The sequence below is a fragment of the Rhinatrema bivittatum genome, chromosome 1 (assembly GCF_901001135.1).
Source record: "Rhinatrema bivittatum chromosome 1, aRhiBiv1.1, whole genome shotgun sequence".
In the NCBI taxonomy this organism is placed as follows: Eukaryota; Metazoa; Chordata; class Amphibia; order Gymnophiona; family Rhinatrematidae; genus Rhinatrema; species Rhinatrema bivittatum.
This window is the reverse complement of record NC_042615.1, coordinates 511,307,521-511,331,080: the sequence shown is the minus strand read 5'-3', so window position 1 is coordinate 511,331,080 and position 23,560 is coordinate 511,307,521. Positions and strand designations below refer to the sequence as shown.

The 23,560-nt window shown below is 44.5% G+C and overlaps 1 protein-coding gene across 1 annotated transcript in view; it reads left to right on the top strand.

The window, feature by feature from the left end:
* LOC115098460 (extracellular calcium-sensing receptor-like) overlaps nt 1-23,560 on the top strand; it is a 42,760-nt gene that overhangs the window by 5,179 nt on the left and 14,021 nt on the right. The window contains exons 2-3 of the mRNA XM_029614958.1: nt 6,359-7,174; nt 10,662-10,889. Of these exons, the coding sequence (XP_029470818.1) occupies nt 6,359-7,174; nt 10,662-10,889 (1,044 nt within the window). The remainder of the gene's footprint in view (nt 1-6,358; nt 7,175-10,661; nt 10,890-23,560) is intronic.

Below are 23,560 nucleotides of genomic sequence, written 5' to 3'. Positions count from 1 at the left end.
GCTGCTGTCTCCTCCTGTGCTTGGGCGGGCTCTGAGTCACTCAATCCAGCTGCTTTCTCTCTCACCCGTAGCACAACTGATGAATCTTTATGGCCAACATGCCTTGGGTGTTCTGACGTGGATGAGGAGGTACTAACTGTCACTGACACAGGGCTGCTCCTGCTTGGGCTAGCAGCACAACTTTTTGACGTGCCTGCTGTTTCCACCTCTGCTTCAAGCCTAATCTGTCTCCGCCTATGGCGCTCCTGTTCACGGACCTTTGCTAACAGCAGCTCCTTCACAAATGACAAACAATTGGTCTGTAGGGCAAGTTTACCTTTCACACGGGGATCACAGACAGAGGCGAGCATGTATGTGCGGTCGTCTGTTAAAGGCCTTAATCTGTCTTTCACCTGCTGCTGCAAAATGTCCAGACACTGCAGCACCACAGCAGTCATTCCGTCTTCCCATTTAAAGGCCTCCAAATGTTTATCCAGGAAATTTACTATAGGGATGATGTCAGCCAAGGTGGCACTTCTGGAACTCAGCTCCTTCGTGACATTTTTGAAGGGCTGCAGGATTTTCACCAGCTGACTCATGACAAACCAATCATGATGCCCTAGGGGATTCTGCACACCAATGTCCATTCTACCAGAAAGTTCATGAAGGGGTGTCTGCAGCTCCAGTAACCTCTCCAGCATCATAAAGGTGGAATTCCACCGGGTAGCAATGTCTTGAATGAGACGCTTGTGAGGCATATCCAAATCAGTCTGCTTTTGTCGGAGAACCTGCCCCGCCTTGACACTTCTGTGGAAGTGTGCTGCTATGTTCCTGCACTTCTGTATTAAGCTATGCAGGTATTCATTCTCCTTGTCATTGGACTCCAGGCCCAGAGCTGACTTCACTACCAGGTGCAGAGTGTGTGCAAAACATCGGATGTTCTTAAACCGCTCATCGGTTATTGCCTTAACCATGTTTGCACCATTGTCTGTGACAAAGAAACCTGCCTGCGTTTTCCTGTCTCGCTGGTGTAGTTGCCAGCCCTCCAGCATCTTTCTGATGCATGCTAGAATATTGGCTGCGGTATGGGCCTGGTCCGTCAGGTGGGTGTGCAGCAAAGCCCACCTCCACCCTGATACTTCTTCAGTAATAGAGCTGCAGGCTGCCCCTGCCTCAGCCATGTCCCACCAGTGTGCTGTCAGAGAGAGGTAAGAGTGTGCAGCATTCATGGCGGTCCAGATATCACAGGTGAAATGCACTCTTCCGTCTGCCTTAGCTAGCAGTGCTTGAATGTGACTGCGACACTGCTTGTACAGGCAGGGGATGACCTTTCTACTAAATGTGGTTCTGCACGGGATTTTGTAATTTGGAAGTACGACCTTCAAAAAACGCTTGAAACCCACATTCTGCACTAGCTGCAAGGGCTGGTCATCAAGGGCAATCATTTCCCCAATGCTCCTGGTTACAACTTTTGAGGCTGCCTGCCTCCTACCCCGGGATAGCGTAACCGCACTCCACCCCATTTCCTCCATGGTGGATTGTCACTTCTGCCACATGTTAGGGGGTTGCTGGCCTGCCGCCTGACTGCTAGAAGGGGATGAGGGCGTGGGCTGACTCTGCTGCTTTCCTACCACTGCACACTGGTTGGAAGGGGTCCCCCGACTGGAACTGCCACCATCCCCAGATGGCAGTAATCTTTTTGGGTGTTGACTCTTCATATGATGGTTAATGCCAAAATTAGAAAGATGTCCCATTTGCTTGCCTCTGCTAATATCCCTGGCACAGTAATTACACCGAGCATAACGCGGGTCTTCCTTCACTTTAAAGTGTTTCCAGATCAGAGATGTCTTTCGTGATCCTCCCCTCTCTAACACCTTGGGGGTGGATGCTGGCACTGTAGTTGAGGTAGTGGGTGCACCCTGAGAAGCAATGCCAGAGGGGGCATCAGTCACCCTCTGTGCCTGTACTGACTGCTCTTCCTCTTCCTCGATATCACTGTCATCTCTCCCCTGCTGCACATTTCTGGAGGCTAAGACAGAACTAACTGATTCTACTGAAGATTCGTCAGCTATTACTTCTTCCGTTTCTGATGAGAATCCCACACAAGAAGATTCTTCATCTGAATCAGAAGCTAACAGTGACTGCGCTACCTTGTGAACGCTAAGTGTTAGTCAAGATTTCGCTCCCCCTGCTGCTTTTGGGTGTCTACATTTTGTCGGGCATGACTCTGCCTCCCCTTCCCTCTCCTTTAAAACTACAGGGCCAGAAACAAGTGGTGGCGATGGCGATGTATCATGGTCAGATTTCATTTTTTTTGGCATGGAACTGCCATCCCCTACAAAGAGTTTAGATTGCGAAAGTTGCCTTTTTAGCTGTACTGGTGGTGTTGTACTAGTGTCTTTTGGGGTGCCTCCTCTGCCAGTCCCAATGACTCGATTGCATCTCTCTTTCCCTGACATTATGGATTTTATTTCACTGAGTAGTAACACTGCCCACAATAATAAGGTTCAGTCTGTTTAAAATGCCCACTGCCCACTGTCACGCTGCCTGGCTGTGCACTAATGTGTGTGGCGTGCACACAGAAGCTGCTTGCTTGTAAGCACAAAAGAGGCAGACTCCCCGGGCGCTTGACTGCAAATATCGACTGAATAATAATGTAAAGTCTGTTTAAAATGCCCACTGCCCACTGTCATGCTGCCTGGCTGTGCACTAATGTGTGTGGCGTGCACACAGAAGCTGCTTGCTTGTAAGCACAAAAGAGGCAGACTCCCCGGGTGCTTGACTCAACAGACCCACTGAATAATAATGTAAAGTCTGTTTAAAATGCCCACTGCCCACTGTCATGCTGCCTGGCTGTGCACTAATGTGTGTGGCATGCAGACAGAAGCTGCTTGCTTGTAAGCAGAAAAGAGGCAGACTCCCCGGGCGTTTGACTGCACAGACCCACTGAATAATAATAAGGTTCAGTCTGTTTAAAATGCCCACTGCCCACTGTCACACTGCCTGGCTGTGCACTAATGTGTGTGGCGTGCACACAGAAGCTGCTTGTAAGCACAAAAGAGGCAGACTCCTCGGGCGCTTGACTGCACAGACCCACTGAATAATAATGTAAAGTCTGTTTAAAATACCCACTGCCCACTGTCACGCTGCCTGGCTGTGCACTAATGTGTGTGGCGTGCACACAGAAGCTGCTTGCTTGTAAGCACAAAAGAGGCAGACTACCCGGGCGCTTGACTGCACAGACCCACTGAATAATAATAAGGTTCAGTCTGTTTAAAATGCCCACTGCCCACTGTCACGCTGCCTGGCTGTGCACTAATGTGTGTGGCGTGTACACAGAAGCTGCTTGCTTGTAAGCACAAAAGAGGCAGACTCCCCGGGCGCTTGATTGCACAGACCCACTGAATAATAATGTAAAGTCTGTTTGAAATGCCCACTGCCCACTGTCACGCTGCCTGGCTGTGCACTGTGTGTGGCGTGCACACAGAAGCTGCTTGCTTGTAAGCACAAAAGAGGGAGATTCCCGGGCGCTTGACTGCACAGACCCACTGAATAATAATGTAAAGTCTGTTTAAAATGCCCACTGCCCACTGTCACGCTGCCTGGCTGTGCACTAATGCGTGTGGCGTGCACACAGAAGCTGCTTGCTTGTAAGCAGAAAAGAGGCAGACTCCCTGGGCATTTGACTGCACAGACTCAGCCTGTTAAACATCCCAGTGAAGCCCACTGCACTTAGAGACTAAGTAATTGGAATTAAAAAAAGCAGGAATTTTTGTCACTCCAGAAAAATGGATGACATTGAAAATAATATCTCTCTCCAAGCCAGCCCAACACCCTAAATGGTAAATGGTGGTCAGTGCTAGCTAGGGATGTGAATCGTTTTTTGACGATTTAAAATATCGTCCGATATATTTTAAATCGTCAAAAATCGTTAGAGCCGCGATACAATAACAATTCCCCCGATTTATCGTTAAAAAATCGTAAAGCGGGGGAAGGGGAGGGCGGGAAAACCGGCACACTAAAACAACCCTAAAACCCACCCCGACCCTTTAAAATAAATCCCCCACCCTCCCGAACCCCCCCAAAATGCCTTAAATTACCTAGGGTCCAGAGGAAGGGTCCCGGTGTGATCTTTTACTCTCGGACCTCCGTGCGTTGTAGAAATGGCGCCGGCGCTACCTTTGACCTGTCATATGACAGGTCAAAGGTAGCGCCGGCGCCATTTTGTTTTTTTGTCCTCCGACGTCAGGAGCGTAGGAGATCGCTCCCGGACCCCGCTGGACCCCCAGGGACTTTTGGCCAGCTTGGGGGGGCCTCCTGACCCCCACAAGACTTTCCAAAAGTCCAGCGGGGGTCCGGGAGCGATCTCCTACCGCAAATCGTTTTTCCGTACGGAAAAACAATTCGACTGCAGGAGGTCGTTCCGGACCCCCGCTGGACCCCCAGGGACTTTTGGCCATGCAAAATGGTGCCGGCCGTACGGCAATATGATTCGACTGCAGGAGGTCGTTCCGGACCCCCGCTGGACTTTTGGCAAGTCTTGTGGGGGTCAGGAGGCCCCCCCAAGCTGGCCAAAAGTCCCTGGGGGTCCGGCGGAGGTCCGGAAAGACCTCCTGCAGTCGAATCGTTTTTCCGTACGGAAAAACGATTCGCGGTAGGAGATCGTTCCGGACCCCCGCTGGACTTTTGGCAAGTCTTGTGGGGGTCAGGAGGCCCCCCCAAGCTGGCCAAAAGTCCCTGGGGGTTCAGCGGGGGTCCGGGAGCGATCTCCTAAGCTCCTGACATCGGGGGACAAAAAAACAAAATGGCGCCGGCGCCATTTCTACAACGCACAGAGGTCCGAGAGTAAAAGATCACACCGGGACCCTTCCTCTGGACCCCAGGTAATTTAAGGCATTTTGGGGGGGTTCGGGAGGGTGGGGATTTATTTTAAAGGGTCGGGGTGGGTTTTAGGGTTGTTTTAGTGTGCCGGTTTTCCCGCCCTCCCCCTTCCCCTCCCCCCCCACTGGACCCCAGGTAATTTAAGGCATTTTGGGGGGGTTCGGGAGGGTGGGGGATTTATTTTAAAGGGTCGGGGTGGGTTTTAGGGATGTTTTAGTGTGCCAGTTTTCGATTTACACGATTTACACGATATTTAAAAAACCCAAACTGCGACGATCCGATTCCCTCCCCCTCCCAGCCGAAATCGATCGTTAAGACGATCGATCACACGATTCACATCTCTAGTGCTAGCTGACCTAGCACAGCTTCTCTTCTCAGTCAGAGAAAATCACCATGCAATTCCAGCTATGAGGCCAGACTGCCCCCTCACTTTCGGCCAGGTCTACGCCATTTTTCAAAATGGCGCCAACCTGACCTTGCTTCAGTCATGTTACTGGATCAAGGTTCGGGGATTGGACGCAGGCTACATGGAGGCTGAACCCCCAATAACTTTTATTGACCTTGGGAGAGGGGGAAGGGGTTGAGGGGTCATCACCACATGTGCACATTCTTCTTTCTTTTTTTCTTTTGGGGATTCGGGGTCACCTTGAGTGGCAGCTCCAGGTTCAACTGTGGGTAAGCCCTGACCCCTGGTCACCTTCCTCATTTTGCCGTGAGACTTTTTGTTTTTAGTTGTTGGCACTTTAAGATGATGGAGGTCCTTTGAGGTTGGTGCCACCATCACATTAAAGAGCCGCTCACCGTGTTCTTTTGTCCCGCGGTGTTTGGCCATGAGACAAAACTGCGCACCATAGAGCCATGATATTTTTTCAGGAGAGAGGCCCCACTATTACAGTGACACACCCCGAGATAATGGGTCTTCTCCCACAAAAAATTATCACAGCTTGATGAATCCAGGGGTACGTTAGGTGCTTAGAGCTGGCAGTCAGTGCTAAGTACCTAAATTCATTTCCCTAACCTGATCCCACCTGTGGCCCTATCCACTTTTTAGGGACCTAAATTTAGCATTTCAGAGCAAAAGGTTTCTTTTTGCCAGATCTAGGTGATTAACTTCTTAAGTTAGGCACCTAGATCTTTTGAATATCAACCTCTAATAGATATTGTATATGTAGAGAGATGAAAAGTGGGAAAGACCAGTAACTGGAGTGATATTGTGTATGCAAGGAGCTTTACAGCTGCTACCCTAAACCTCTTAACAATCATTTGTGCTCTATTACCCAGAAGCTTCAGAAGAGCCTAAACACTTTAATCTTGCTATGCTGCTTTTCCCTTCAGTTCTGTGTAAGTGTGCTATGAGTCACCTTAGCTCTCTCCTTGCCTCTCTTTCTGCAGAATCTTTAGAATCATTCAGAACTATTTAGAAGATTTTTTAAATCTGGTATTCCCTCTGTAAATATTAGAAGTCATCATTTCAATTTTTGTTCTTGCTCTTGTCCAGATCAGCTATGGATCAGCACTGCCAGTCCTGGGAGAGAAACTCCAGTTCCCTTCCTTCCTGAGGACAATTAGTAGCATCGAGTCTATTATCTACTTAATAGTCCAATTAGTGGTTCATTTTGGTTGGACCTGGGTGGGCATCCTGTTCTCCTCTACTGACTATGGTTTGCATGGAGCCCAGGTACTGATGACAGAGTTTGCCAGCTTGGAGGTCTGCGTGGCCTTCTCTGAAACTCTTGGCAAAGATGGGAGCCCAATGAGGATTCGGAATCTGGTGAAAATCTTAAGTACATCAAGTGCAGAGGCTATCATTGTGTATGGATACCCAACAGAGATTGGACCAGTCTTAGAAGAGATGGCCCTGAGGCAGGTGAGGAAGGTCTGGATCTTCAGCCCAGGTCTCATTATATCCCCATTGTTCTTCAACAGGCGCTTATGGGAGGTGCTGAATGGTACCATTGGGGTCACATTCCACTCCATGTACATCCCCTCTTTCAGCAACTTTCAGTACAAGAATCTTCCCACTGACTCTTCTCCTGACATCTTCCTCAAGCCCTTCTGGGAAAGTGTATTTGAGTGTGAGTGGAAAGAGGGCCCTAATATAACTGGTAAGAGTCCAAGTGAGGAGAAGAAACCCTGCATGGGCACAGAGAGGCTGGAAGACCTGCCAAGCTCCATCTATGATGTGAATAACATGCGGTACAGTTACTCTGCCTACAATGCTGTCTATGCACTGGCTCATGCACTGCACAATCTGCTGTCCTGTAACCCTGATAGAGGAAACTGCTCCAGCTTTAGAGATGTTCAGCCTTGGCAGGTGAGAAATGGAAAAGCACATCTGACTGCTTTTACTAAACTACTGTAGCTATGATAGTGTATGCAAGTGTATTTATAGTGCTACAAGTGAACAAATATAATAATTGTAGTACTAATTAATTTACATATTGTGTACTTCATGAGGAAGGGAGAAATCATTATTAATATTATGACTCAATGGCAGTTGAGTAAATTGGGGATAAAAGAGGTCACCTTGGAAAGAACTGGTTACTGGATTCCTCAAACAATAGGAAATGGTCTGGGCACAAAAGTGACATTTGATAACAAAATCTCAAAACTATTTGTATAAAGTCTACATTATTCTGGAATTGTGGTGCATTCTTGCAGAACAGAAGAGTAAGAATAATCAGCTGTTCCATTCTAGAGCTGTCATGATGAACGCACTGATTTTGGTGTTGTGATAGAATGATAAAAACATTTTATTCTCAGCATGGATTCTGCGATAAATACTTTGATGTAAAGAGGAGTGAGGTAATGATTTGCACCATGTAGGAGAAGATCTCAGTTTATCATAGTAACATAGAGGCTGATAAAAAAAAAAAAAAGAAGTTGAGTCCCTAAATATAGGGAGCTAAGTTAAACTCCTAATATCGGTTGAACTTAGGGTCCTAAGATATAAATATTCAAAGATATTTAGCTGGATAACTTGTGAGTTATCTGGTTAAATACCTATTTTTGAATATCTAGGGCACTTATCTGGCTAACATTTAGTTGGATAAAAAAGAGACATTCCAGGAGTGTTAGAGGGTGGAGCTAAATTATCTGACTAATTTAGCCAATATTAAGCTGTATCTGACTAAATTAGCCAGATAACTTTAGGCCTGTCTCTGAGCAGTCCTAAAGTTATTCGATTGCATGTGACCATATAACTTTGGATTTAACCTGCTATATTTAAAAGAATATAACTGGTTAAATGGCACACTGGAAAAAAAAAGTAACACTCGGGCCTATGGCCAATTCCATACCACCACTCAATATATAAAACATTGACGCCTCAGTGCCAGTGCAAGGGTTTATATACCACTATATAGAAACATAGAAACATAGAAATGACGGCAGAAGAAGACCAAACGGCCCATCCAGTCTGCCCAGCAAGCCATGCACTCTTTTTTTTTTTCTTATACTTGTTACGCCTGGCTTTTAGTACCCCTTAGTTCCATTTCCCCTCCACCCCACCACCAATGTAGAAAGCAGTGCCGGAACCGCATCCAAGTGAATATCTAGCTTAATTAGGGATAGCATTAAGCAGGCTACACCCATGCCTCTGTCCACTCAGACCACGCAACTCAGACCTTGTTGGCCGTTGTCCACATACAGATCCCCCCCTCCACACTCCCCCTGCCACTGAAGCAGAGAGCTGTGCATTGAAAGTGAAGCACCAGACCCTCTCCCCTGCCGTCGAAGCAGAGAGCCACGCTGGATATGCACTGAAAGTAAAGTATCGGCTTATTTGGTTTTGGGGACGTAACCGCGGTAACAAGCAAGCTACACCTAGCTTTTTTGTGAATGCAAATCCTTTTTTTTTTTCCACATTTCCTCTTGCTGTTGAAGCCCAGAGCAATGATGGAGTCTCATTAACAGTGTGTATGTACATTGAACAAGGGTATTATCTCCAGGTAGTAGCGCTCATTCTCGCGAGCCACATTAACAATCAACAAATATTGAACAAGCCTAATAATTGGCAATACCTATAGCCTATGTCCTCACCAGTAATTTTATATACTCTTACCCACCCCTCTGCTTTTTTTTTGGAGATGGCAGCCCTCCATCCTTCCGCTCTGTGAAGGTGGTATACCCTATAGAAGGGTCATCTAGTAACTCAAAGTGAGGTTTTGGTGGTGGTCTATGATTTTGGGGACAGTTTTACATGCACAATGAGATGTACGAACAGCACAGTTCATATCAGTGAGGATTTGATATAAATTTGAGTGAGGAAAGTCGCACAAAGATGAGATTTCTACAATGTTCTCTCACCCTAGCTTGATGGACTCTCTACCAGGGTACTATCAAGCTAGGACGAGAGAACACTGTAGAAATTGAGCAGGTCTAACTTAGCTGGATAACTTTACAACTAAGGCTGAATATCGCTACTCAACCAGATAACTTATCCAGCTAGGTAGCGCCACTCCAGTCTACACATTTCCCACCAACAAATTATCTGGCTATCTAGATAGCCGGATAAATGACTTAACCGGATATTCAGCAGCCACTAGATTGCTGGCTAAATAGGAATTATCTGGCTATCTAGTGTTTGAATATCAACTTCCTAATCACTATTAAATATTTTTTTCTGTAAATATTCCTTTAATTTAAAACACTATTACTTTAGCAATGCATGTACAAGTTGTCATGCCAGTCAAGTTTCCTAAATTAGAATCTCTCTCAAGTCTCAGTTCTTGTAGAACAATTGTTGTGCAATAAGGGTCATATTTTAAAAACCTTACATGCGTAAATCCCAAGGATTTACGCCCGTAGGTGGCCTTATGCGCACCGGGCCTATTTTCAAAAGCCCGGCCAAACGCGTAAAGCCGGTACGCGTGTAAATCTCGGGGCCTCGGGAAAGGGGTGGGGCGGTCTGGGGGGCAGGTTGGGGCTAGAGGCCCCCGGCACATCAGCCATTTGCCTCTGTGCCAGGGGATCGTGTGCCAGCAGGGTGCTGGTGTGTGCAACCTGTGCCCTGCTCGAAGCGGGTGCAACAGGTAAGATAAGGATTTGGGGAAGGTTAGGATAGGGCTAGGAGGTGGGAAGGTAGGGGAACGGGTAGGAAAGTTAGAATAGGGGGTAGGGAAGTTCCTTTCCAGGCCGCTGCTAAATTGGAGTGGACTGGGAGGGAACTGGGGAAGGCTGCGGGCGTCAGCGTGCGCAGGTTGCATAAATGTGCACCCCTTTGCATGCTCTGACCCCCAATTTTATAACATGCGCACACCAGCGCGAGCAAATTATAAAATTGCGTGGCCATGTGTACGCGCCAGGTAGCGCACATGGATGCACGCGCTTTGAAAATCTACTCCTCTGACACCTCTATCAGTTCACCTAGACCCTCCACCACTTCATTCTGTTCCCACCACCATTTAACCCAGACCTCCCAACCAATAACTGCAGACAAATGACAAGTGTGGAGTGGGGAGAGAGGTGAGTGATTTGTTTTAATGTCTTGTGAAAATGCTTTGCTGTAAGATTTCATTGTTATTCTATTAATTGAAATTCAATGAAAATTTCTTTTTAAATTTAAAAAAGGAATAGTTTGTTCTACAGCACAGACACTGTCTGAAATCAGTCGCTAGAATGAGACACACTTATAGAAATAAGAGGGTACCCCACCAAAAAGGATGCTGACTTCTGATTGGCTGATGTTTTCATTGTAAAGCACTGCATGATAAGGACAGGAAGGGTGCTGGAGGAGTCACTGGACAGATGTCCTTGATTATATTCAGTTGTCCTTTTTTGTTCACCTTGCTGTGATCCAGATTCTCCAGCACTTAAAGCGAGTCCGCTTTCGGAACCCAGTGGGAGAAGAACTGTACTTCAATGAACGTGGGGACGCCTCTTCTATCTTTGACATCATGAACTGGCACCTGACCCCTGATGGTGGCAACAGATACCTGACAGTGGGCATTTATAATCCCCTGACATCAACAGACAGGAAGCTGAGCCTAAATGAGAGCCTCATTCAGTGGGGAAGGGGATACTCCCAGGTAACATTCCACCTTCCCACCCCTCCAAAACAAATTATAGTTAGGGAGGCACAATTTTAGAATAGAATAGATGCAAGAATGGAACAGAAAAAAAATAGAACAGATAGAAGAACAGGTCAGAATGGAGTAAACGCATAAAATAGAATAGAAACAGGAAGAGAGAGAATAGTTTTGGGGGCAATTTACAAGTAAAGCCCAGTAGCTGAGGGTTCGTTTATTGCACTTTGAATGTAATTTCCAAAGGGAAGCTGCCTGGCTAGTTTCTCTTTATAAATTAACTAATATAAAGGATGTGCTCTAAAAGTGTTGTGGTTGAGGCATTGTGGACCCTTGGTTGCAATAGAGATGACTCCGCCCACGGGGAGGTGCTCTGTGGGAAACCACTGTGATAGGCTGGAACAGTTAGCAAACACAGAATGGATAGAGTCTTTATTGTACTACTGTAAGTAGATGGTAAGCAGGAAGGTAAGGCACTGATCCATGAGGTGCCAATACGCTCAACAGGCTCAGACGTGTAGTCTCACCCAGATGTTCATGATAGGCAGGAGCCTGCAGTGTGGGTAATGCCGCGACTGGTGGGTGGAGTTGGAGCGCCAGTTCGTAGAGGTATTCACAGAGTGAAGGCATCTTCCTGATGGTAGAAGGTGGGACCGAAGGTCTGTGGTGCAGGATATGAAGTAGATAGGCCCTCGAGGAGCGAGTACCTAATGGTCCAATATCCTGGAATGAAATAAGAGAAAAGACCCCCAAGGAGCGGGTGTCTATGTTAGTGAGGACCCCAAAGGGAGTTGGAAGAGAGAGACCCTCGAGGAGCGGGTGTCTAGTGCTTTTGATGGAGTGAGGCCCTTAGCGAATGGAGGTGTCTAAGCTAGCAGTTTAGAGCAGGCAGAGTAGCCAAAGTCTTTGCTAACTCAAATTGGTAGCGGATATGGAGGCTAGATATACCAGTAGGTACTGACGTCATGCGGTGGGGCCGCCCCCGAGGTTCCCGCCATGACGTGCATTTGAGCGTCAGAGATGTGCATGCTCGTGCCCTAGGAGGCCATAGGAGTGAGCATGGCGGATGGGGATGCCCATGCAGGTCTGAGAACACCGAGGCCTGCGGCACTCAGCACCGGAGACAACCATCTTGCCCAGAGAGAGACAAAAGGGAGAGAAAGAGGAAAGGCAGCACAGTCGCAGCTGTCTGCGACCGGACGCAACAGTACCCCCCTTCAAAGGGCCCCCTCCAAGTACCCTTCTAGGTGGTCTGGGATTGCGAGGGTGTGCCTGGTGGAATTGGTGTAGCATCTCCTTGTCTGTAATATTGGCCAGTGGTTCCCATGAGTTTTCCTCTGGGCCATAGTTCTCCCAGGAGATGATGTACTACCATGTCTTGCCTCTTTTACGTACATCAAGGATGTCGTCTACGGCATATTCAATGTCATCTTCTGTGTCCAGGCTGGTGGGCTCTTGTTCTTTTCTGGAGAACTCGGAATGTATCACTTGCTTTAGTAGAGGTACATGAAATGCATTGTGTGTCTTCATTGATGGAGGCAGTTTGAGACTGTATGTTAAATTTCCTAATCACAGAAGGATGGCGAAAGGTCCCACAAAGCGAGGAGCAAATCTTGCAGAAGGGAGCTTGAGTCAGAGGTATTTTGTGCTTAACCAGACCTTGTTGCCTGGCTGGAAATGGGGTGCCTTTTGATGATGGGCATCATAGGTCCTCTTTGACTTTTGTCCTGCTTTAAAAAGGAGCTCCTTCGTCAGTCTCCAAAGTTGAGATAAATCTTTTTTTTTTTTTTTTTATTTTATATTTCTTCATTTTACAATACAATTCAAGCATAATTTATCTTAAATTTATCACAGGTTACAGAATTCATGGTAAAATATACACTATAAGGAACATTAAATCTTCAATTAAAGACTAAATATTACCTTCCTCTTTCACCTAATCAAATATACCAATTTTTCTTATTCCATATATTACTTTCATCAAGCACTTTAAACAATTTTTTAAATTAAACAATTGATAAATCAAGATTACATATTCCTTAATTTATATTAAATCCAATCCAATTAGTTTTATTTTATTAACTCTATTTACCTGTGCTTAGCCCACAGTTGAATCCAAGGTACACAATACCTATACATTATTTATTTTTCAAACTAGTTTCTCAACTAACTAGGATTACACATATTTAAACTGAGGGAGATCACGTCATATCACATAAGACTATGGGCCTCATTTTCGAGACGGATCGCACGAGATAAGTCCCTTATCGCATGCAATACCAAAATGGGGGTGGTCGGCCCCGGAAGAGGAGGAATCGGGGCGTCACCGGGGCTGACTCCGCGAAGACACTGTGGACGACGAAAAGGTAAGGCCCTTTTCGTGTCCTAGTGAGCACTATCCCTAGCCGGTCCAATATTATGGAACACAATGCCACTCAAAATAAGATTAATGAAAGATTTAAAACTCTTTAAAAAAAAGTTTAAAAACATGGCTCTTCAAAAAAGCTTTTTCACAGTGAGAGTGAGGAGTAAGGAATACTAACAGACAAGAAAAAGAACTCCGACACACAGTTAAAAGTTAACAAATAGCAGTTATCCCTCCTTTATTATTTTTCTCATACCTAAAGATTAATTTAAGAGAGTACAGTATATCTCATATATGGATATTCTATTAGTCATATAAATAGAATTTCCAATCCACGATCCAGATAGTGTATATTATTTGAATCATGTAACCGAAAATTTATTGGCACCTACTAGCTAATTTATAATCCTAACCAGACTTATTTATGTGCCTGTCTGTAAACCGTTGTGATGGTATACTACTAAACGACGGTATAGAAAAGCGTTTAAAATAAATAAATAAATAAATAGTTCGCGCCCAATAGCTACACCTTCTGTAGTGGCGCTATTGGGTGCGAAACCGGCAGCGATCGCACCGTGGCGGTGCGATCGCTGCCGGCTAGCGCAGGACCGCCCCCCCCTTTCGGCCTCCCACCCCTCATTACCTAAAGTATCGCAGGCCTGCGATACTTTAGAAAATGAGGCCCTATGTTAGGTGGGTTTTGGGGTGGAGCTGGTGGCGGACTTCATTTTACTTTGGATAAATTTTGTTAACTGATCCGGTTGTAGGAATACATAGGTATTGCCTTCACAATTTATCAGGCATTTGCAAGGATATTTCAGAATAAAAAGCATTCCCATTTGTGGTGTTTGAGACTTCAGAGCAAGAAACTGTTTTCTGCGTCTCTGTGTTGGCGCTAAGTCAGGGAATAATTGCACCTTGCACCCCATAAATTCCTTGAATCTATTTAAAAGGAATATTTTGAAAATCCAATCTTTATCGGACTCTAACATGAAAGATATTATTAATGTTGATGGCACTACTGATTCTATATCTGTTTGCTCAAGTAATTCTGATACATTTAAAACTTTATCTTGAAGAGGAGCCTTATGAATTAATTCCTCTATTTTTAAATTACCAATATCTCTAACAACTGTTGATTTTTTTCATTGGAGGTAAGTAAAACAACTTAGATATTATGGGTAAAGTTGCTTCTGGGATATTTAAATTTTCCATTAAATATTTTCTCCATAGAAACAATGGAGTCAGCATAGATAATTTAGGGAAATTTATGCACCGTATATTCCTTACCCTAGCTGCATTCTCCAACTTTTCTATTTTGAGCTGTAATACCAGGTTTTCCTTCATCATCATAGTTTGTACTTCCCTGGACTTTCCTATTTCTTCCTTTACTTTCATTAATTCATTTTTCACTAGTTTATTTTCAGTTTCTATATCCTCCACATTCCTCTTTGTTAATGATACAGTATTTAATATTATCAACATTTGATCACCCATATTTTTATTAACTTCATTTATGGCCTCCCATATATTTTCAAGAGAAAAATCCTGTGGTTTAACAAAAGGTTTGAACTGAATAATATGATCCCCATCCTCTCTTACCCCATTACCCTCTTCCACAGTCTCAATTGAAGCTTGACCGGGACCCAAGATGTTACTTAAGGCTGAGATTATCTAGCTGACCTCCTTGCCTCAAGGAAGAGCTTCCCCTTACCCTGTCGGTAGGGTATAGCTCTCCTGGGGCCAGCTGTCATTTCTCAGTTGGGTTCACCAGAGGGGATATCTCACTTGGGGAGAGTGATGTTAAAAGATCTAGAGATGCGGAGGGCTCCTCTTCTCCCCTCTTAACATTCAGCGATCCTTCATCCCCTTTCTGTAATCCTCGTTGTACATGGATATCCATGAGTCCCACTTTAGAGATGGACTCCATTACGTCTGAGGCCTGGCGTTCTCTGGCCCTTCTCTTTCGTGCTGAGTGAGGCATTTAAAACAATACTGAAGTGGATAGTGTACGTTCTAGTTAGTTAATTTACCTTGGTTCCAACGCAAACGGAGACACCAGTACTTGAGAAGAGGTTCCTTTCCACCAATATTTTAGCGGGAAGGAGTCCAAAGATCCAAAGAATCTGAAGAAGCTGAAAAAGCTGCGTGTGCCTCTTTGGTGTGCGCGTCTTCGGCAGTGCGCCAGCATCAACTACGCACTGACAAGGAGCAGATTTTAAGCCCCTTCCATCCCGCAACTATGACATCACAAGTGGGCGCAGCTGCACTCTGTCGGGGCCACCTGGACACTGCACCCCCGGTAAGGCAGCAACAGCTTTTCTCACAGTCACTTCTCAATTTCCTGGTGCTGCAAATACCATCTCCAAGGAGCAGATTTTAAGCCCCTTCTGTCCCGCAATTATGACATCATAAGTGAGCTTAGCTGCACTCCATCAGGGCCGCCTGGACACCGCACCCCCGGTAAGGCAGCCACAGTCTTTCTCACAGTCACTTCTCGATTCCCTGGAGCTGCCCAAAGCTGAAATAATTCTGCTGCAGTAGCCTGGGCAGCAGGAGAGCCTACTGTCAATGGAATAGGCAGCAGAGGTAAAGGTTGTCTCCCATAGACAAGTTGGAAAGGGGAAGACCCCGTTGAAGAAGCAGGATGTGAATTGATGGCAAATTCTGCCCAAGGCAGTAGTTCAGCCCAGTCGTTCTGTCTAGAGTTGACATAGGATTGCAGAAATTGTTTCAGCGTCCTATTTATCCTCTCAGTCTGACCGTTATTCTGAGGATGGTAGGCAGAGGTTAGATCTAAAGCAATGTCAAACTTCTGACATAGTGCTCTCCAAAACTTTGCAGTAAATTGCATTCCTCTGTCGGAAAGGATATGTTTGGGCATCCCATGAAGATGGAAGATGTGTTTAATGAAGAGGTTTAGCTAATTCAGTAGCAGAGTGTAATCCTGGTAATGCTACAAAGTGTGCCATTTTGGAGAACCAGTCGACTGTAACACATATTTATTTATTTATTTCGAGGCTTTTATATACCGAAGTATAGTGGGATGCCTTCACTCCGGTTTACAAGATAACAACTTAATACAATTTTATAACACTGGCACAAATTAATATACTGGTAACTGAGAAAGGGATATAGGAGAGAGGGAGCAACAAATACAAACTTGAAGGGAACATTTTACAACAAACATTAAAATCATAAAGACGGGGGGGCGTAGGGCAGAGCTCCTAGATAGGTGAGGGTTGCAGGAGGAATAGATGAGGTGGGGAGGAAGATAAGGGGAGGGACAGGGGTGGAGGAGGATCAGAGAAGAGAGGGGGGGAGATGCAGGGTGGAGGGGGGAAGGGGAGGAAATTCGAGGGGGTTCGAGCGTGATGTGCGTAGGAGAGGAGTGAGGAAGGAAGTTGTGGACGACTTAACCGACGCCATCACGGAAAGTTAGATTGAAATACCAGGTTTTGAGTTCCTTTTTAAATGGTGTTGTTGCTGCTGGATGATGGCAGGTCCACTCCAAAATCAGTAGTGATATAGGTCCAAGGTTCATCCGGTGATGGTAGAGGTTGTAATAAACCCCAAGGTCGCCCGGGTGGTGGCTTTTTCTTACCACATACAGCACAGGAACCCATGTATGCTTGCACATCCTTCTTCATGGTGGGCCACCAATAGTATCTTTGCAATATTGCTAAAGTGCGACTCTGTCCAGGATAGCCTGCCAGACGAGAATCATGTGCCCATTTCAACAGTCTTTTTCTTAAACTTCTGGCCACCCCCATCTTCCCAGCAGGTACCGTGTGGGTGGCTGCGAGGACCACTTTTGCGGGATCGATGATATGACGGGGTTCATCTGGCATGTCCTGAGGTGAGAAGGAGTGTGATAGGGCATCAGCCCGAGAGTTCTTTTCTCCTGGATGGTATTTCAAAAGGAAAGTGAACCTGTTGAAAAATAGGGACCATTTTGCCTGACAGTGGTTGAGTCGTTGAGCATGTCAAAGGTACTCTAGATTCTTGTGATCAGTGTATACTACTATTTGGTGTTGAGCGCCTTCTAGCTAGGGATGCCACTCTTCAAAAGCCAGTTTGATCACGAGGAGCTCCTTATCTCCTATCCCATAGTTTCTCTCAGCAGGCGAGAATCGCCTAAAAAAGAAGAAGCAAGAATGAAATATATTGGATTCGCTGTACTGACTTAGAACCACCCCCATACCAACGGCGGATGCGTCAACCTCCACGATGAAAGGATGGTGTGGGTCAGGGTGGTGGAGACATGTCTTCTTTTGAAAAGCCTCTTTGAACATCATGAAGGCAGAGGAGAACAATTGGAAGGGTTGGCTCCCTTCTTGGTCATAGCAGTTAGAGGACCTTCAATGAAGAGTAGTTTTTAATGAAGGATTGATAGTAATTGGTAAATCAACGTAATGCCTTCAGGCCTGTGGGTTGAGGCCAGTCCCAGATACTCTCAAGTTTCTTAGGGTCCATTTGAAAACCCTTCTTCGAAAAGATATATCCCAGGAAGGGTACAGCTTCTTTGTGAAATTTGCACTTCTCAAGCTTTGTGTAAAGGTTGTACTCACGCAGGCATCTTAGGACTTTCTTAACATCCTCCTCATGACTTTGCAGATCCTGAGTAAATATCAGTATATCATCAAGATGTACTACTACGCATTAATACAGTAAGTCCCTTAAGATGTCGTTCATCATATTTTGAAAGACTGCAGGTGCGTTACTTAAACCGAAGGGCATGACGAGGTATTCAAAGTATCCATCATGGGTGTTAAAAGCATTCTTCCATTCATCTCATCCTCTAATACACATCAAGTTGTAAGCTCCTTTGAGGTCCAATTTGGAAAATATTTTGGCCCCTTGGAGTCTATCAAACAGTTCTGATATTAAGGGCAGGGGGTACCTGTCCTTGATGGTAATTTCATTCAGACCCCTGTAGTCTATGCAGGGGCATAAGGTGCCATCCTTTTTTCCTACAAAAAAGAAACCTGCACCAGCAGGGGAGGAGCAGCAGCATTGGGAGTTGAGTCACAAGGGCAGGGAACTGAAGGAGAGGAGCTGAGTTCCCTACCGGACTCTGAAACAACTTTGTCCCCGATGCAAAAGCAAGCGCCCAGGAATCCAGCGATGCTGAGAGACCCGGATGGGAACCCGTTAGCACAGCAAGCCGAAAGTGCTAGCGGCGAGTACCGGTCAGGGAGTTCACCAACGGGAGAAAACAGCGGGGAAGAACAGCCCGGAGGGCCTGAAGCTGACCTTGGCAGCCCAGACAGAGGCGGAATAGAGCTGAATCAACCTGGGAGCACATCCACGCCGCAGCAGTTAAGTTTAAAAATGTTTCCTTACAATCCACAAAAACCGGAACAGATAACGTTAGAATCTTTGTGGGAAACTATGGTCGAGTTGGGGAATCTGATGATAAAACAGACTGAGCCATTTAGAAATAAGATAGAAGATCAGCTTGGGGGGGCCTCCTGACCCCCCCCAAGCTGGCCAAAAGTTCCAGTTGGGTCCAACAGGGGTCCCGGAGCGGAGGCGCGGAGAAACACGTGACGTCGGCGTCACTCCGACGTGACGCCGACGTCACGTGCTCCTCGCAAAGGAATACAGGGATGACTTCCTGACTCCCCGCTGGCCCACCAGGGAGTTTTGGTAAGTCTTGGGGGGGTCAGGAGGGTGGGGGGTTTAAGTGTTTATTTAGGTTCAACGTATTCAACGTAGCTATGTTGAATAAGTTGAAAATGCAATGTGTTGCGCATCATCACTTTTTTTAAGTTAAAAAAAAAAAAGTTGCGTTTTACATATGCGTTCAAAACGAATGCACACCCCTAGAAATGTGTATTCAATCCTAAATTTTATTGGGAGCAGTGTAGAAATATAAGTGTGGGAGTGATGTGATCATGTTTTTTTAGATCCAGTGAGTATTCTTGCAGTTGTGTTTTGCAGGATCTGTAGTGGGTATTATGAGGTAAGTTGAATAATAGGGAGTTACAGTAGTCCAGGTTGGAGAATATAAGTAGTTGAAGGACTGATCTGAAGTCATTGGGGGAGAGGAAAGTTTTTAAATGACATAATGTAGGAGTTTGTGATAACCATCTTTGATTTTAGCTGTGATGTGATTTTTGAAGGAGAGTTCTTTGTCAATTATGACTCTAAGGTTGCGTGCATGATTGATCGGAGTGATAGCCACTTTTTGGTTTATTAATATATAAATCCATGACGCTTAAACATAAAGCCATTCACAACAGAGATATGCTCTGGTTCCCCGATCATCTACAATTCAAAACATCAATCCGCCCAACTAGATTCCAGCATTTAGCTAAACTGAAGATCCCCGCACCTAATCTGACCAATCCCTCTTCTACAAAAGAACGTTCATTCATCATTGCTGGATCAACAATATGGGACACCATGCCGTCTGAATTACGCCAGGAACTTTGCCACAAAAAATTTAAACTAAACTTAAAAATCTGGTTATTCAAAAAAGCCTACTATTAATGAACTAAGTCCTATTCTATTCTTCCTAGTTTATCTACACAGACACTCATACATTGATTTTTATTCTCTTAATACATAGTTATTCATGGTACTGTATTTTTTCAGTTATTATGTTATATTGTAAAGCACTTTGCTGAATTAATGTTTGTATGTAAACTGAGGTGATGTTATCTACGTGCCCCGGTATATAAAAAATCTATAAATAAATAAATAATAAATTAAGTTGAGTGGAGGTGGTTGAGGAAAGTTGTTCTTTCTGTCCAGTATGATTATTTCAGTTTTATCAAAGTTTAGTATGAGTTTCAAGTTGGATAGTAGTTTTATTTTGGTTAGGTAGGTGGCTGTTTTTTTGTAGGTTTCTTCCAACGAGTTGATTATTGGTATTAATATTTGAATGTCATCTGCGTATATGAAGTGGGTCAGGTTGAGGTTTGATAGGAGGTGGCATATTGGAAGGAGATAAATGTTGAAGAGTGTTGCTGATAGTGCGGATCCTTGGGGGACTCCGGTGTCAAGATTTATTTTTTTTTGAAAGGGTATTATTGACCCATACTTGGTATGTTCTTTGTGAAAGATATGATGTGAACCATTTTAGGGTTTTTTCTTTTGCACCAATTTCCAATAGTCATTCTATCATAATGGAGTGGTTTACCTTGTCAAATGCTGCTGATAGATCGAGTAATACCAGAAGGTAGCTGTGCCATTTTCAAAACCTTTGAGTACGGTGTCATTCAAAGATAGTAATAATGTTTCTGTGTTCAGTTGCTTTCTAAAGCCAAATTTAGTGGGAAGTAGGATGTTTTCTTCAAGGTGGTCGCTGAGATGGGAGTATACAATTTTCTCAATGATTTTGGCAATGAAGGGTAGGTTTGATATGGGTCGGTAGTTCAGTGGATTATTTGGATCAAGGTTGTTCTTTTTCAGAATGGGTTTAATAATTGCAGAGTTTAGGCATTCAGGGTAGTTTCCTTCAGTGAGGGATAGGTTTATGATAAGAAACATAAGAAACATAAGAAAATGCCATACTGGGTCAGACCAAGGGTCCATCAAGCCCAGCATCCTGTTTCCAACAGTGGCCAATCCAGGCCATAAGAACCTGGCAAGTACCCAAAAACTAAGTCTATTCCATGTAACCATTGCTAATGGCAGTGGCTATTCTCTAAGTGAACTTAATAGCAGGTAATGGACTTCTCCTCCAAGAACTTATCCAATCCTTTTTTAAACACAGCTATACTAACTGCACGAACCACATTCTCTGGCAACAAATTCCAGAGTTTAATTGTGCGTTGAGTAAAAAAGAACTTTCTCCGATTAGTTTTAAATGTGCCCCATGCTAACTTCATGGAGTGCCCCCTAGTCTTTCTACTATCCGAAAGAGTAAATAACTGATTCACATCTACCCGTTCTAGACCTCTCATGATTTTAAACACCTCTATCATATCCCCCCTCAGTCGTCTCTTCTCCAAGCTGAAAAGTCCTAACCTCTTTAGTCTTTCCTCATAGGGGAGTTGTTCCATTCCCCTTATCATTTTGGTAGCCCTTCTCTGTACCTTCTCCATCGCAATTATATCTTTTTTGAGATGCGGCGACCAGAATTGTACACAGTATTCAAGGTGCGGTCTCACCATGGAGCGATACAGAGGCATTATGACATTTTCCGTTTTATTCATCATTCCTTTTCTAATAATTCCCAACATTCTGTTTGCTTTTTTGACTGCCGCAGCACACTGAACCGACGATTTCAAAGTGTTATCCACTATGACACCTAGATCTCTTTCTTGGGTTGTAGCACCTAATATGGAACCCAACATCGTGTAATTATAGCATGGGTTATTTTTCCCTATATGCATCACCTTGCACTTATCCACATTAAATTTCATCTGCCATTTGGATGCCCAATTTTCCAGTCTCACAAGGTCTTCCTGCAATTTATCACAATCTGCTTGTGATTTAACTACTCTGAACAATTTTGTGTCATCTGCAAATTTGATTATCTCACTTGTCGTATTTCTTTCCAGATCATTTATAAATATATTGAAAAGTAAGGGTCCCAATACAGATCCCTGAGGCACTCTACTGTCCACTCTCTTCCACTGAGAAAATTGCCCATTTAATCCTACTCTCTGTTTCCTGTCTTTTAGCCAGTTTGCAATCCACGAAAGGACATCGCCACCTATCCCATGACTTTTTACTTTTCCTAGAAGCCTCTCATGAGGAACTTTGTCAAACGCCTTCTGAAAATCCAAGTATACTATATCTACCGGTTCACCTTTATCCACATGTTTATTAACTCCTTCAAAAAAGTGAAGCAGATTTGTGAGGCAAGACTTGCCCTGGGTAAAGCCATGCTGACTTTGTTCCATTAAACCATGTCTTTCTATATGTTCTGTGATTTTGATGTTTAGAACACTTTCCACTATTTTTCCTGGCACTGAAGTCAGGCTAACCGGTCTCTAGTTTCCCGGATCGCCCCTGGAGCCCTTTTTAAATATTGGGGTTACATTTGCTATCCTCCAGTCTTCAGGTACAATGGATGATTTTAATGATAAGTTACAAATTTTTACTAATAGGTCTGAAATTTCATTTTTTAGTTCCTTCAGAACTCTGGGGTGTATACCATCTGGTCCAGGTGATTTACTACTCTTCAGTTTGTCAATCAGGCCTACCACATCTTCTAGGTTCACCGTGATTTGATTCATCTGAATCATTACCCATGAAAACCTTCTCCCTTACGGGTACCTCCCCAACATCCTCTTCAGTAAACACCGAAGCAAAGAAATCATTTAATCTTTCCACGATGGCCTTATCTTCTCTAAGTGCCCCTTTAACCCCTCGATCATCTAACGGTCCAACTGACTCCCTCACAGGCTTTCTGCTTCGGATATATTTAAAAAAGTTTTTACTGTGAGTTTTTGCCTCTACAGCCAACTTCTTTTCAAATTCTCTCTTAGCCTGTCTTATCAATGTCGTACATTTAACTTGCCAATGTTTACGCTTTATCCTATTTTCTTCTGTTGGATCCTTCTTCCAATTTTTGAATGAAGATCTTTTGGCTAAAATAGCTTCTTTCACCTCCCCTTTTAACCATGCCGGTAATCGTTTTGCCTTCTTTCCACCTTTCTTAATGTGTGGAATACATCTGGACTGTGCTTCTAGAATGGTATTTTTTAACAATGACCACGCCTCTTGGACATTTTTTACTTTTGTAGCTGCTCCTTTCAGTTTTTTTCTAACAATTTTTCTCATTTTATCAAAGTTTCCCTTTTGAAAGTTTAGCACGAGAGCCTTGGATTTGCACACTGTTCCTTTTCCAGTCATTAAATCAAATTTGATCATATTATGATCACTATTGCCAAGCAGCCCCACCACCGTTACCTCTCTCACCAAGTCCTGTGCTCCACTGAGAATTAGATCTAAAATTGCTCCCTCTCTCGTCGGTTCCTGAACCAATTGCTCCATAAAGCTATCATTTATTCCATCCAGGAACGTTATCTCTCTAGCGTGACCCGATGATACATTTACCCAGTCTATATTGGGGTAATTGAAGTCTCCCATTATTACTGCACTACCAATTTGGTTAGCTTCCCTAATTTCTCTTAGCATTTCACTGTCCATCTCACCATCTTGACCAGGTGGACGGTAGTATACCCCTATCACTGTAGTCTTCCCTGATACACAAGGGATTTCTACCCATAAAGATTCAATTTTGTATTTAGTCTCATGCAGGATGTTTATCCTGTTGGACTCTATGCCATCCCGGACATAAAGCGCCACACCTCCTCCCGACTGCTCCTCTCTGTCATTGCGATAT